This window comes from Prionailurus viverrinus, chromosome E2, assembly GCF_022837055.1.
Source record: "Prionailurus viverrinus isolate Anna chromosome E2, UM_Priviv_1.0, whole genome shotgun sequence".
Taxonomy (NCBI): domain Eukaryota; kingdom Metazoa; phylum Chordata; class Mammalia; order Carnivora; family Felidae; genus Prionailurus; species Prionailurus viverrinus.
This window is the reverse complement of record NC_062575.1, coordinates 42,827,739-42,842,695: the sequence shown is the minus strand read 5'-3', so window position 1 is coordinate 42,842,695 and position 14,957 is coordinate 42,827,739. Positions and strand designations below refer to the sequence as shown.

The following is a 14,957-nucleotide window of genomic DNA, read 5'->3' as shown; positions in this document are numbered from 1 at the left end:
TAATGGAGATCTACAGATGACTTCATCCAACAACAGCAGGATAGACATTCCTCTCAGCTTCATAAGAAACATTTACCAAGGTAGACCACATTCTAGGCCATAAAACACACTTTAACAAATTAAAAATAAAAACAGAAATCACACAATGTCTGCTCTCAGAACACAATGGAATTAAATTGGAAATAAATAACAGAAAGATGATTGAAAATACCAAAATACATGGAGACTAAACAACACACTTCTAAATAACACATGGGCCAAAGAAGAAACCTCAAGAGAGGTTTTTAAATATTTTAAGCCAAACAAAATTAAAACATGACTTGTCAAAATTTGTGGGATGCAGTGAAAGAAGAACTTAGAGGGATATTTATAACGTTGAATGCACATATTAAAAAAGAAGAAAGATCTAAAATCAATCATCTAAACCTGCACCTTAGGAAAATAGAAAAAGAAGAGCAAATTAAATCCAAAGTAAGCAGAAGAAAAGAAACAATAAGAATTAGAGCATAAATCAATGAAATCAAAAGCAGCAAACTGATAAAAATCAATGAACCCAAAAACTGTTCTTTAAAAAAGATAAGCCTCTATCCAGGCTGACCAAGAAAAAGAAAAGAGATAACACAATACGAATATCAGAAATGAAAGCTAGATCCTACGCATGTTAAAAAGATAATCAAGGAATACTATGAAAAACTATTTCTACAAATTTAATCACCGGAAATGAAACGGACTAAATTCAAGTTTGAAATGAAATGGACTAATTCCTTAAAAGACACGATTTGCCAAAAGTCACACAAGAAAAAAATAGACAGTTTGAATAGCTTTTTATCTAATAAAGAAATTGAAATAGTGACTAATTACCTTCCAAAACAGAAAGTTGCAGGCCCATATGGGTTCACTGGTGAATTCTACCAAACCTTTAAGGAAAAATTATACCAATTCTCTATAATCTCTTTCAGAGGATAGAAGCAGAAGGAATACCTCCTAACTCATTCTGTGAGGCTACTATTACCCTAATACCACAACCAGGTAATGACATTATAAGAAAATTAATGACCAATATCTCTCATGGACATAGATGCAAAAATCCTCAACAAATATTAGCAAATGAAATCCAACAGTGTATAGAAAGAATTATGCATCATAACCAAGTGGGATTCATCCCAGGTATGCAAGACTACTTCAATATTCAAAAATCAATTAATGTAACTCATCACATCAATAAGATAAAAAAGAAAAATCACATGATTTTATCAATAGGTGCAGAAAAAGTATTTGCCAAAACCCAATAGCCACTTATGATTTTAAAAACTCTCAGCAAATTAGAAATAGAGGGGAACTTCTCAACTTGCCAAACACGATCTACAAAAACTTATAGTTGGGGCACCTGAGTGGCTCAGTCAGTTGAGCTTCTGACTTTGACTCAGGTCATGATCTCACAGTTCATGAGTTCAATCCCCACATCAGGTTCGCTGCTGTCAGCACAGAGCCCACTTCAGATCCTCTGTCTCCCCTCTCTCTCTACCCTCCCCTGCTCATGCTTTCTCTCTCAAAAAATAAATGAAACAAAACAAAAAAACATACAGCTAACATCATACTTAATGGTAAGAAACTCAGCGTATCCACTAAGATCAGGTATGAGGCAAAGACTCCTCTCAACACTTCTTTTCAACATTGTACCAGAAGTTCTAGCTCATGCGATAAGTCAAGAAAAGGAAATAAGAGGTATAAGATTGGGAAGAAAGAAACAAAACTGTCTTAATGCACAAATGACATTATCACTTATGTAGAAAATCCAAAGGAATCAACAAAAACTCCTAGAATTAAATAGCAGTTTTAGCAGATCATTCAATCACTTTTTGCCGTAACAGAAATGAACAAGTGGAATTTTAAATTAAATACATGGTATTATTTACATTAGCACCCCCCAAAATTAAATAGTTAGGTATATATCTAACAAAATATGTACAAGAGCTCTACGAGGAAAACTACAAAACTCTGATGAGCAAAATCAAAGAACTAAATAAATGGAGATATATTCCATGTTCATGGATAGGAAGAATCAATAGTGTCAAGAGGTCAGTTCTTCCCAACTTGGTCTATGGATTCAATGCAGTCCCAATCAAAATCCCAGCAAGTTATTTTGTGGATACAGACAAAATGATTATACAGTTTATATGGAGAGGCAAAAGATTTGGGAAAACAAAGGTTAGAATACTGACACTACCCAACTTCAAGACTTACATCTAAAGATACAATAATCAAGACAGTGTAGTATTGGTGAAAGAAGAGAGAAATAGATCGAAGCCTAGAGAGCCCAGAAATAGATCCACATAAATAAAACCAACTGCTCTTTGATAAAGGAGCAAATTTAATATAATGGAGAAATGACAGAATTTCCACAAACGGTGTTGGAAAAACTGGATATCCACATGCAAAAAAATAAAATAAAATAAATCTAAATATCCACCTTACATCCTTCACAAAAACTCAAAATGCATCACAGACCTAAATGTAAAATGCAAATTTATAAACCTCTTAGAGAATAACATAGGAGAAGATCTAAGTGGTCTTGAGTATGGCAATGACTCTTTAGGAACAATGCCAAAGGTACAATCCATGAAAGTAATAATTGATGAGCTGGACTTCATAAAAATTTGAAACTTCTGCTCTATGAAAGACAATGTCAAGAGAATGAGAAGACAAACCGTAGAGTGGGAGAAAACATTTGCAAAAGACACATCCAATAAAGGACTATCATCCAAAATTGTCAAAGCTTAATAAGAAAATAAAGAACCCAATTAAAAAATGAGCCAAAAACCTTAACAGACACCTCACTAAAAAAGATATACACACAGGTGGCAAATAAGCATGTGAAAAGATGTTCCACATCATATGTGATCAGGGGGTTGCAAATTAAAACAACAAGTTACCACTGCACACATAATGGCCAAAATCTGTAACACTGACAATACCAAATGTTGGCAAAGATGTGGAGAAACAGGAACTCTCATTCATTGTTGGTGGGAATGCAAAATGGTACAGCCACTTTTGAAGACAGTTTGACAGTGTCTTCTAAAACTAAACATACTCTTAACATACAATCCAGCAATCATACTCCTTGATATTTATCCAAAGAAGTTTAAAAACTCATGTCCACACAAAAACCTGCACATAGATGTTTCAACAGCTTTATCCATGACTGCCAAAACTTGGAAGTAACCTTGAAAAACCTAAAGATGTCCTTTGATAGGTGAATGGACAAATAAACTATGGTACATCCAAATAATGGAGTATTATTTCAGCGCTAAAAAAGAAACAAGCTACCAAGCCATGAAAAGACATGCAAGCCGTGGGAAAAAAAAAAAAGAAAGAAAGAAAAGAAAATCAGGAAACTTAAGTTCACATTACTAAGTGAAAGAAGCCAGTCTGAAAAGACTGTCTGCATCCACATATATGACATTCTGGAAAAGTGCTTGCCAGGGGTGGGGAGGTTTGGAGGGATAACAGGCAGAGCACAGAGGATTTGTAAGGCAGTGCGACTACTCTGTACGTACATAATGTACATAATGACTACATATGTCATTATACATTTTTCCAAACCCATACAGCGTACAACTCCCAGAGTGAACTGTAAGGTAAACTGTGGACTTTGGGTATCATTGAGGATCATTAATGGTTTTAAATATTTCATTTAGTGGGGCATGTTGATAATGAGAAGGGATATACAAGAAATCTTTGTATCTTCTCAGTTTTGCTTTGAACCTAAAACTGCTCTAAAGAATAAAGTGTGTGATATATATAACATGTATTTATTATATTCATATAGATTTACTTGTATTTATTTTTTATTTTAGAGAGAGAGAGTGAGTGGGGTAGAGGGGCAGAGGAAGAGAGAGAGAGAGAGAGAGAGAGAGAGAGAGAGAGAGAGAGAGAGAGAGAGAGAATCCCAAGCAGGCTCCACACTCAGCTCGGAGTTAGATGCCTGGCTGGATCCCACAACCCTGGGATCATGACCTGAGCCTAAATCAAGAGTCAGACTCTCAATGGACTGAGCCACCCAGACTCCCCTGTGTATGTGCTTTTAAATAAATGAGTACTGACACCTGCTGCACATGGATGAACCTCAAAAACATTATACTAAGGGGAAAAAGCCAGTCACAAAAGACCACATGTTGTTTGCTTCCCTTTCTATGAAAGGTCTAGAACAAGCAATTTTATACTGACAGAGATTAAATTGGTAATTGCCTAGAGTTGAGAGGCTGGCTTCAGGTGAAATGGGGATTTACGGCTAATGAGTATGGGGCTTCAGTCAATGAGAGGTTCGAAAGTGATTGTGGCTCTGGTCACAGAACTCTGCGAATACCCTAAAACCCCACACTTTGTATAGGTTACCTGTAAGATATGTGAATTACACCTCAATAAAGCAATGCTTTTAAAAAGGAGGGGGGATAGAAGGAGCAAGCCTGAAAAGGTCCCCTGCCGCCACCACCACCCGCCTCCATGGCGCCGTATTACCCGGGGCCGGGGTGCATGTCCGGGATGTGGGGGTGTCGAACTGTGGTAGTGTGAAGGGACGGGAGGGAATGAGGGACACGGAAATCAGGGGTTTGGGGCTCTGCAGCCAGGCAGTGCGGAGATGCAGGGACTCTGGATGGGGAACCTCGCTAGCGAGGCGGGTTCAGCAGGAGGTGCAGGGGTGAGGGGAGGCGTGGCTACAGGGGTTGCAGAGAGCGCGGCGGTGTGAGGATGGAGGGAAGGAGGCATTCTTCGCCTCCAGGAAGCGCAGAGAGGTGGGACAGGGACTCGGCAGCCAGGGGTGGAGGCGTGCGGGAGCGGACACCCGTTTGGCCACCAGGGGGCGTAGGCAAGCCGGGCGGGCGGCGGGTCCTGGCGTCGGCAGCCGTTGGGAACCAGCCGTGTCCCGGGGACGCGACCCCTCCTGTCGTCGTTGCGCGGGTCCCTGGCCCCGGGGCGGCCACCCCCAGCTCCCTACTCTGCAGTTGCCTCCGTCTCCAAACTCCCCGTCCTCGTTCTCTCATGGCAAAAACAGAGCTTTCATTATGGGCAAACAGACCAGCAATTGAGAGCGACTGGCATCCCTCTAACCCCAACGTCCTTTCCGGGGACCTTGGTTCCGCGTTTCTTCTGGGCATAGTACTTTCGGGGTTCATTAGGGATAGAGACCTCGAGGCGCTGCGGAGACGTTCCAAACACACAGGTACATATCCGGAGGCACGAACAAAACTGGCACATAGAGGACGGTCCAATTTTTGTAAAAACAACAACAAAAAGTCAGTTCTTTATGTGTGTTGCTTTCCTTCACTTGATCAACAAGTATGTTGTAGCCTCGTCGGGCCTTATCTAGGCGCTGTGGGGCCGGCGGGAACTGAGGGCGGAGAGCGAGCATCCGTGGGCACCGCAGGGACTGAACAGGCTCCTGCGCCCGCGCGCCACGGGAAGGGGGGCGGCCGTCCAACAGCCGGCACGCGGGGCAGCTCCCGGCCAGAGGCACTGCGCTTGCACCCTGGACGGCGGGGAGAGCCTCCCAGGAAGGAGAGACCCGAGGCCGTCCCTGCCTGGAGGTTCACAGGTCACAGGCGAGCAGGAGAATAGGGAGACGAGCCAGATGCAAAAAGGCCTGGAAGGTCATGGTCACATCTCTGGACTTCATCTTAAATGCGCCAGGAAGCCACGGGTGGGGGTGTTGAGCCGATTCTTTTCTAAAATACCGAGAGCCATTCGTGTGTTGAGTGTGCATTAAATAAAAACCAAGAATGAAGCACTATCTATTGAGAATGTGCTTTAGCAAATCATCTCAGAGATTTCGATGAAATCATCTGGAACGTTATTAACTTAACATTAAGTTTTGCATTGTGCACTTTCCTTTTAAGGGGTCATTTGGTAACATTTTCATTGAGCTACACCACCACGTTAATCTCACTGTAAAATCACCTCCAGATTGTATTGTTTTGAGTCATTGCTCTCCACTGTTTATTCTAAACCGATCTTTCCCTTACAGGAGTTTTTCTTTTTCTTTTTTTCCCCCTGTTTGCTGGAGTGCTCCCCCGAGTAACTTTGTCCTCAAAAAAGAAGCATCATTCTGAGTCTTTGCAGGTCTAAAGAAAATATCTTTCTGTTGCCTTTATTGGGAATCAGCAGTTTGGTCAGGTAGAGAATTCTTAGGTCAGAAACATCCTCTGGGAAAACTTGGAATTTCTCAACTTCTGTCATCTTAATGGGTCATAAAAACCTTAGGCCCAAAAAATCATAAGCCGTCTGAATGTGCATCCACAGGAGACTGGTTAAAGTCCTCAGGAAATGGCTAGCCAGTGGGATACTTCCATTAAAAAGAGCAAGGAAGATGTTTCTTTACTGATATGGAAAGATCTCTAAAATACCTTAGGTAAAAAAAAAATTGAAATTAGGTGCATAAGGGGTCTAAGGTATGCTTCCATTTATGTTAGAAGAAGAAGAAGAAGAAGAAGAAGATGATATACATATACGTGCTGGGAAATGCATAAAATAAAATATCTCTGTAAGGTTACAGAAGAAGCTAGAAACATTTCTTGCCTCAGTACAGAGATATGGGTTAACGGGGGCAAGGCTCCTAGGGAGACTTGTTTAAAAACAAATTATATCTATTGAATTGGAGTCTTGGGGATGTTCTACTGAGAAAAAATATAATGTCTGTGCTCTCCTTTAATTTCACTTAAAAAGCAGAACAAGTATCATGACTCAAAGCATTGGCACTTTTAGTGCCATCAGCAATCCCCCTTGTGGGCTCTGCTCCCAGGTGTTCTGAGGGCAGGCCAGGAAGCCTAGCACCTCAACCTGATCCCAGGCTGTTCCGTCTGTGGTCTGTGGGCGCCACAGCCTCACTCCTACCCTCCCCAGGCAGGCGATTTTTGCCTCCCATCTCGCATTGAACTGGACCATTTCTTTCCATGGGAACAATTCAGTCTTCCTCAACCCAGGGAGAGTCTCTTCACTGTTTTCCTTCGGTATTTCTCCTCCCCCTGCTCCCTCTCCCTCTCCAACACCTCCTGTATGTATATTGGCTCTTCTGGATCTCTCCGGCATGCATGACCTTTTCTCTCACAGTTCTAGTTCCTTTATATTTGTTCTTTGAGTCTCAGAGTATCCCAGGAGCTTGTTTTCTAATTTTGTTTCAGTTCTCTGCTCTGATTTTAAAGCCTCCGTCGGGGGTTTCGGTTTGGAAATCCTTTTCTCATCCCCAAGAATTCTGTTGACAGGCCACCAGCCTTTGTTTCAATGCGGTGTCTCTCCAGCTATCGCTGAGAAGACAAAGTAGTGTTGGTAGGTTTTAATTTTTTTATTCTTCTAAGTTTTCTGTTGCTGCTGGAGCTAACTCTGTTTCATGCGCGTGGAGGGCTCCTTCACCGACCCTGGGGTATGCACTTGGGGTTGTCACCGTGGGGACATTTGGGAGGCTCAGCCAGAAACCACACTCTGGGTTGGGTCAGGATCCCCTGCTTTGGAACATTGTCCTTCTCCCCCAGGGCAGCCTTGTTTTCCCAGAGACAGCAGCCCAAGGGCTTCACTCAGGGGCCCCTGGCAATGCCAAGTTGGTCCCCACAGGTCCCTTACCCGGCTCACTGCGCCCTCCCCACGTGTGGGGGTCAAGCCTGTGCTTCTCCCCCCCGCCCCTGGTGGTCTGACCTTGGAGAGGGACTCCTGGTCGCCCCAGAACTTCTCCTCAGGCATAGGGTGCTTCTCGGATGGCAGTGAGAGCTTGCCCACCTCCAGGGGGTCCAAGCGGGACAGCAGCTGGGCCTGGCGTGCTTCCACAATCGACAGATGGAAGCGGCCATAGCCCCTGACCAGGGCCGCACGGGGCAGCTTCTGGGGCGGATGCTCAATGTCGCCGGAGTGGACCAAAGGCGGCTGTACTTCACACTGCTGTGACACTGCCTTCTTGCCCTTGTCCGGGGCTTCCGGGGAGCCGGGGGCGCAGGGTGGCTCCGAGGCCATCTCAGAGCCCCAACCGCTGGTTTGCCGACACCCAGCACCCCGGCCAGGCCACGAACGAACGGTGGCGCCACGCGCCTGCGCCTCGCGCCCGCTTCCTGGGAACGCCACGCCCTCCCCCTCGCGCTGCGATCTCGTTGCTTCCCCTCCACACGGAACACGCTTACTCCCAGAAAAACGGGGTTCCGGCCCTGGGCACAAAAGGAATGAGGCCAAGCGTGTGAAACGAGCAGCCCCGCCCCCAGGGCTTTCCTTTGGTCCTCCCTGGCTCCCTGTCCCAGGACGATTTCTGTGTGCCCTCGGCCTGCGCAGGGGCTCGTGGCGGACCCACCTCACGTGAACAAGAGAGACATGATCACTAGATCTAGAATGGGCCATGCATGAATTAAGATGCAGCTGTTGGAGGCGGGGACGCATATGAGAGTACGAAGGAGAGATATGTCCCAATGTCAATGACAATAGGAGAGAACGAATGTCACCTCCAGCCGGGTAGCAGCCCCACAGATAGAAAAAGACTGGGTGGATATTCCACAACATTAAGGGTTGTCATCTCTGGGTGGTTGAAGTGGTCTTCTACTTTCTTGCTATTTTTAAACTTGTTCAATTGTTCTGATCTTTCTATGAGGTCACTTTGAATGCCAGCACTTTTCTCAAAAGTCTGGTTAGTGCAGATAAGGCAGCCTGGGAGCGGGGCCCCAGGGCTGCAGAGCAAGGACCTGATGCCTGTGTGACCCGGGCTGTGGGCGCACACTCCCCAGTTCTTGGTATGAGAGACTATGTGGGACACTTGGGGGACATCCACCTGGAGAGGCTGAGGCCACCTGCCAGGACCCTGATGCTGGGCCCCCTGCTGGACTCCCAGCCACCACTCTCAACTAGGAGAGGCAAGAGCCACGTGTGGACCACCTCCCTCTCACACCAGTCCTTATGTAAGGCCAAATGTCTTTATCTGGACTCGGCTTTCCCCATTAACAAAACTAGAGAAAACCCTTCACTTTTCATTTCTTTTTTAAAGTTTCAGGAAATTAAAAAAAAAAAATCAAAAAGAAAATAGAAAAATTCCATTTTAATTAAACTGTACAGTCTGAATTATTTCCTCTGACACTAACTGAGGTTAAAAATAGAAATCAATTTCTGCAACCTTCCAAGGCAGCCTTTGAAATGTCAAGGTTTTAAAAATTATTTTACAGCATGAATTTACATATAAATACAATCTGTACAATGTATTAACTTAGCAATCAACGAGCTTCCATCATGGAGGAGATCTGGTACTGGGACAGACCAGGGCAGAATTCAATTACTGCCGCCTTAGTGGAAGACTTTTCAGCCTAGAAAAGGAAATAAAAGAGAGAGGACAATTAGATAAGAACCAAAAGCCAGATAGCTCCTCGGGGGCCAAGCACACCAGACCTCCCCAACTCACAGTGGTACATCTGGACTCATAGAATTCAGAGGACGACCACAGACCATGAAACCATCATTTATTTTTATTTTTTTTTAATTTGAGAAAGAGAGCACAAGCAGGAGAGAGGGAGGGAGGGAGAGAGCGAGCGAGCGAGAGAGGGAGAATCTTAAGCAGGTTCCACACTCAGCTCGGAACCTGATGCAGGGCTTGATCCCATGACCCTGGGATCATAACCTGAGCTGAAATCAAGAATCGGATGCTCAACCGACTGAACCACCCAGGCGCCCCTAGAAGCATCAGTTTAATCTGCATTCTTAAAAATGCTTCTCTGTCACCCCCAAATACACAGGGAGACTCAGTCTCCACATCTCATATTAGGACCTGTTTATAAAAGCAAGTTCTAATCCTACTCAACCTAGCTCCTGTAGGACCTTTGGGAAGGAGCTGAAAAAAAAACCATGTTTGCTCTAGGGCCAAGGGCTCCTGAGCTGGCAGTCTTAAATCTCAGCTTCATGCACACAAGGGTGTTCATTGACTAGAGCTGGGTCACACTGGCTCTAGATCCTTGCTCAACAGCCCCAAAGTGAAAAACCACATGTCCGCAACAACAGAAGAGATGAACGCTCTGGTGTGGTCACATAAAGGGATACTCCCTGGCGATGAGGACGAACCAGCTGCTGCAGCTGATAACATGGGGGACTCTCACAAACCAATTCAAGAGTCATACATGGTTCCTTTAAGTAAAGTCCAAGCAGTAGAGTAACCAACGGTGACAGAAGAGGGGCTACCTCTGGGAATGCGGGTAGGCATGCCAAGTGGGAGGAGACACGAGCAGCTGTGGGGTGCTGGCGTATCGCTTGATCAGGCGGTGAGAATGCATGGAGCTGGAAGGTGATGGTCTGTGCACATATATGTATGTGTGTGCACTAAGGTGTTTGCTTAGCTGTATGATTCTACGTCTATGAAATTCTAGAATGGGCAAGACAATCTGATAGAGACAGGAAGGAGAGGGGTGTCTCAGGGGAAAGGGGTGGAGGCGGCAGACCACGGTTCCACCCAGAACCAAGTGGCACTGTCACAGCAGAAAAGCATCAGGGCCCTTACCAAGAGTGACACTCCATGCCAGGTGCTGGGGATGCAAATGAGACCCCTGTGGTCATAAGCCTCCCACTGTCCTTTGCAGAAGACAGGGGTGAGGCACAAAGGGTGGAGGGCCCTTGGGGCTCCAAGGGGAGAACCCAGGAGGCTCGGTGGGGAGGAGCGGGGGGACTAAACCTTTAACAACCACAAGAGTGAAGATTTAAGTGCACTCCACACCTCTGACCCTCCCTTCCTTGGAGAGAGGTGCTCTCAGGTGTGGGAAGAACCCCTCCAGCCCTCTTCCTGTACAAGGATGTACATAAATGTACGCACAGGGAAATCCAAAGGCCAGAGGACATTTTAACATTAACAGCACTGCCTGGATACACCGTTCTGCAGCTTTTGATCTCCTGATGGTAAGTTTTAGATGCCAATCAGCACACAGCTCTCTGCCCACATTTTCTGATTGCTGCACAGTGTCCCACAGCAAGCCCTGCTCCCGCCCTCCCACCACGCCCTCCAAATGGGCACTGAGGGGTGTCCCCTCAGGAATGACTCATCAGATGGCCCCAAATCCTCAAGATTTGGCCCCAAATCCTCAAGGCCTAACCTCCCTGGGCCTGGCCGTCCGACCTGGGAGATGAGGGGACCCACGTGTCTGCCTCGCTGGAGTGCATGAGGACGAAATGAGCAATGCCCGTGGTGTGGGCACCTTACCATCACGCCAGCATGCAGGAGGAGAGGGAAATGTAAGTTGGCACAGCCACTTCAGGAGGCTCGGGATTAAACTGAAATGCTTATCTTTGTATTTTTGAATCATGAGAATGTGCTGTCCGTTCTGAAGAAGTAAATGGAAACGAACAAGGGGGTGGCACTTGTATTTCCAGACAGCAAGATATACCTACAAGGCCACAGTAGTTAATGCAGGTGGGTAGAACAACATCAAATGGCTAAGAAACCAGAGTAGAGAATGGAGGAGGAGGCCCTCGGAGGCATGGGGACTAAGAACAGGACCAAGCTACTCTTCCTTTAATGAGCTGGTTCAGCAGGTAGGGCTGACATGGCCAGGGCTCACCTGTGCCTCCCCTTTCATCCCGGGCCCGCAGATGGACTTCCCCTTCCTGGCTCCGTGGGGGCCAGGCTGTGCAGCAGTGAAGACTGTGACATCCAGATAGGACCGCAACAACCCCCAGCGCCACCCTCCACCCGTCCCCTCCTAGGAGGGGCATGCACCGAAGTGGAACACACTGGGGTCCTGAGTACCTTTCTTGGTTTTCTTTCTTTCTTTTTTCTTTCTTTTTGATATACATATCGATCATTTCTGACGTTTGCCTCTCAGCAAATACACGGAGATTCCAACAAGCCTTGGAAGGTTTCTGAAAACCAGTGCCCCCCACTGCCTACCTTCTCAGCAGTTCCTGGGGTGACAGGTCTACAGTCCCTTCTTCACCACTCGGGCTGTCGCTGCTGTCTGTGCTCTCAGAACTACTGCTCTTCTCTGGTTTTTTATTCTTTTGCTTGCCTTTGTGTTTGTGCTTCCGGTGTTTCTTTTTCTGAAAGAGAAAAGGGTGGTGGGGGAGGGGGGACAACTGGGTGTTTCCCTCCCTGACTGGGCACAATGACAGGCTAAGGAGGCATTTGGTTGCCGGAGTCATTCAAAAACAAAGACAAAACATCTCATTTGGAGCGAGCTTCAGTCTACAATGGGACAGACCAGACCACACAGCTGCGCGCACACACTCTGAACTGACCCTCTGGCAACAGACATGGCAGAACCGGGCAGATGTGGTCAGGATGCCATCTTGACACTTAGCCCCCATCTATCTCCTCCAAGGTTGATGAGGGAGACAAAGGCAAGAGAAACGTAGCTTCAATGAAATCTCCTTACAGCTTGCAGCCCACTGATACACACCACCGATAGAAACGTGCAGAGTGTGACCTTCCTCGAGGAACTCGTGGCTGCCTTAGTGCCTTCACGTTGATGTTCGATTAAAGACTAAAAGTAATCTTATCTTAACAGCAGCTAGCCCCTCAAGGTCCTGAAAGCCTTGCTTCCAAATTCCTTAGAAACGTACTTAAAAGTATATAATCAGTCACTCTCACAACCCCGGTGGAGCTCTTTCTGCCTTGGGTCCTGTCCCCGTGCTTTAATAAAATCACCTTTTTGCACCAAACGCGTTTCAGGAATTCTTTCTCAGCCGTTTGCTCATGAACCGCGCTTCACCATGTCATCAAGGTGACCCCTGCCACCTCGCATGAACCTGACCGGGGCCACGTTGTTAGGCACATGTGATAAACTACGTATCAGGATGGCACAATGAGAAGAAGCACAATGAAGAAAACAGTAGAAGGTCAGAGAACAGCAGATCCGCTGGTAAGAAACGAATGAATTTGGTTTTCAAACCTGGCAGCACCAGTTTTTCCCTGTCACACAAGAGGATGTTCATCACCTTCCCTGCTCAGGAATCCTTTCTTTCTGGCAGCCAATCACGGAGCTGTTTGTTCTCAATTCCACCACTGTCCTGACCACTCTGGGGCCCAACACTAACATCAACTGAATTAAAAGCCTGTGCCATCGCTGAAAACACACGGATGGTGGGACAGGGGTGTCAAAGTGAAAGCACGCGCTACCCTTCCAAAGTTCCTTGACCTCCAACAGCAAGCTTTGAACCCAACTCTCTATCCATAATGATGACAGAGCAGTTGAGGAAAAACGTTCAGAAGAATATCTTCATTTGATATTGAACGAGTAACCAATTAACACTACTTTATTAAGATTCAACCGGGCGCCTGGGTGGCGCAGTCGGTTGAGCGTCCAACTTCAGCCAGGTCACGATCTCGAGGTCCGTGAGTTCAAGCCCCGCGTCGGGCTCTGGGCTGACGGCTCAGAGCCTGGAGCCTGTTTCCGATTCTGTGTCTCCCTCTCTCTCTGCCCCTCCCCCGTTCATGCTCTGTCTCTCTCTGTCCCAAAAATAAATAAACGTTGAAAAAAAAAAAAAAAAAAAAGATTCAACCATTACTCCCAAGTATTTAAATGTCCTTTCCCCCTACTTTTTCATGTTCACAAATAAAATGTTTTTAAAGTAGAACTGAATAATTAAAATATTCTGCCTGAAAGAAAAACAAAGTTCCTGCAAATTGAACGCGTACATGAGTGTCCACATTCCTGCCAAGGTATGGAGAGGCCCGTGTGCCCCCACCTCGGCCACCAGATATTCTCCCTGCCTGGCTTCCCCTGTCACCCCTCGGGGCTTGTCTGCATGACAGAAGCAGGGACATCAGAGCCTGCATCCTGTCCAAGACGCCCGTAAGTTACTTACCTTCTCTTTCCTCCGTCTGTGCTCTTTCTTGGTCTTACGTTTTTCTTTGTTTTTTTTATGTTTCTCTTTCTGAGGTGCCTCGAGTTTCTGACGAACATCTGAAACACAAACGTAACACGTGAACTATTGGGGAAAATAAAGCCCAAATTGTTAAACAAGGAATGTGACGTAGGTGGAATGTTTAACATTAAGGTGGGACTCCTGCCCTGCCTCGCTGACAAACAGGTTACCTGTCACCTGGTAGCTCTATATTTAGAAACTGCCAGAAGCCTCAACGCAAGACTTGTGTGAGCCAACCCGTATCTTGCCACAGCCTTATCTGCCAGATGAGTCAGATGGAGATAGAGTCGGGAGAGAAAAAGCACAAGCCTGTTTTAATTTAACATCCTCAGGCAGCTCAGGACACAGACCAGAGTCTGAACCTCAGCTTGGCTGCCAGCTTCTCCCTGACCTTCCGCACGTTGCTCAACCTCTCCAAGCCTCAGTTTCCCCATCCGTGAATAGTGACAGGAAGAATCCTTGCTCTCTCGGGGACACAGAGGATTGGACAGAACCGTGCACATGAATCCCGTAGCCTAGAATCTGGCACATAAACGTCAGCTCCCCTCACATCATCCTCCCTTTACTAAAGCACATTACATATGCGTTTTATCTTCTAAGTTGAAAAAACCCTAGAAAATTAGCATGAAAACAACATAATGTACATAATCATTAAAAAGGACCAAGCAAGTAGCATACACTTAAATTCTCCACCTCCAAACTCTGACAAAAATGTTTTCATAGGTCATCAACCTCCAGGTCACCAAACCAACAAAAATCAATTTTTTCCACCTAAAGAAAAGTTTCAAGGGAATTCAGAAGAATGGATATTTTCCAAATCTAGGTAACAGGAGCCTGTAACTCTCTGGTCCTATTGTTTGGTCAGATATTTTAAAATCTGACTTCTCCAAACTTTTGTTTTTTAAGTGCTTGTTTTTGAAAAACCATTCCCCCTCAAAAACCCACAGACAAAATTAAGTAATTAACTATTACAAGGATATCAAGGACGGTCTGGGAAATGGGAATAAATAACTTTGCTCTTAAATTCCAATACACTTACTTTAAGCTGGAGATCTGAACTAAAGCAAATAATAAATACATTCATTTCAATTTTTCAAAAC

The 14,957-nt window shown here is 45.7% G+C and overlaps 2 protein-coding genes across 9 annotated transcripts in view; both read right to left on the bottom strand.

Moving 5' to 3' along the window:
- Positions 1-8,081, bottom strand: part of WDR88 (WD repeat domain 88) — a 47,007-nt gene extending 38,926 nt beyond the window's left edge. The window contains exons 1-2 of one of the 5 annotated variants that reach the window (XM_047835007.1): positions 7,684-7,814; positions 5,188-5,723 (exon numbers count right to left, since the gene is read on the bottom strand). In XM_047835007.1, coding sequence (XP_047690963.1) covers positions 5,188-5,256 — 69 coding nt within the window. In that variant the 5' untranslated portion in view covers positions 5,257-5,723; positions 7,684-7,814. The other 4 variants (XM_047835006.1, XM_047835004.1, XM_047835005.1 and 1 more) reach the window with 4 other exon arrangements.
- A 957-nt stretch (positions 8,082-9,038) lies between these two features.
- GPATCH1 (G-patch domain containing 1) overlaps positions 9,039-14,957 on the bottom strand; it is a 39,379-nt gene continuing 33,460 nt past the window's right edge. For all 4 annotated transcript variants that reach the window (XM_047834999.1, XM_047835000.1, XM_047835001.1 and 1 more), the window contains 3 exons: positions 13,798-13,895; positions 11,882-12,030; positions 9,039-9,320 (listed from right to left, as the gene is read on the bottom strand). In XM_047834999.1, coding sequence (XP_047690955.1) covers positions 9,290-9,320; positions 11,882-12,030; positions 13,798-13,895 — 278 coding nt within the window. In that variant the 3' untranslated portion in view covers positions 9,039-9,289. The remainder of the gene's footprint in view (positions 9,321-11,881; positions 12,031-13,797; positions 13,896-14,957) is intronic.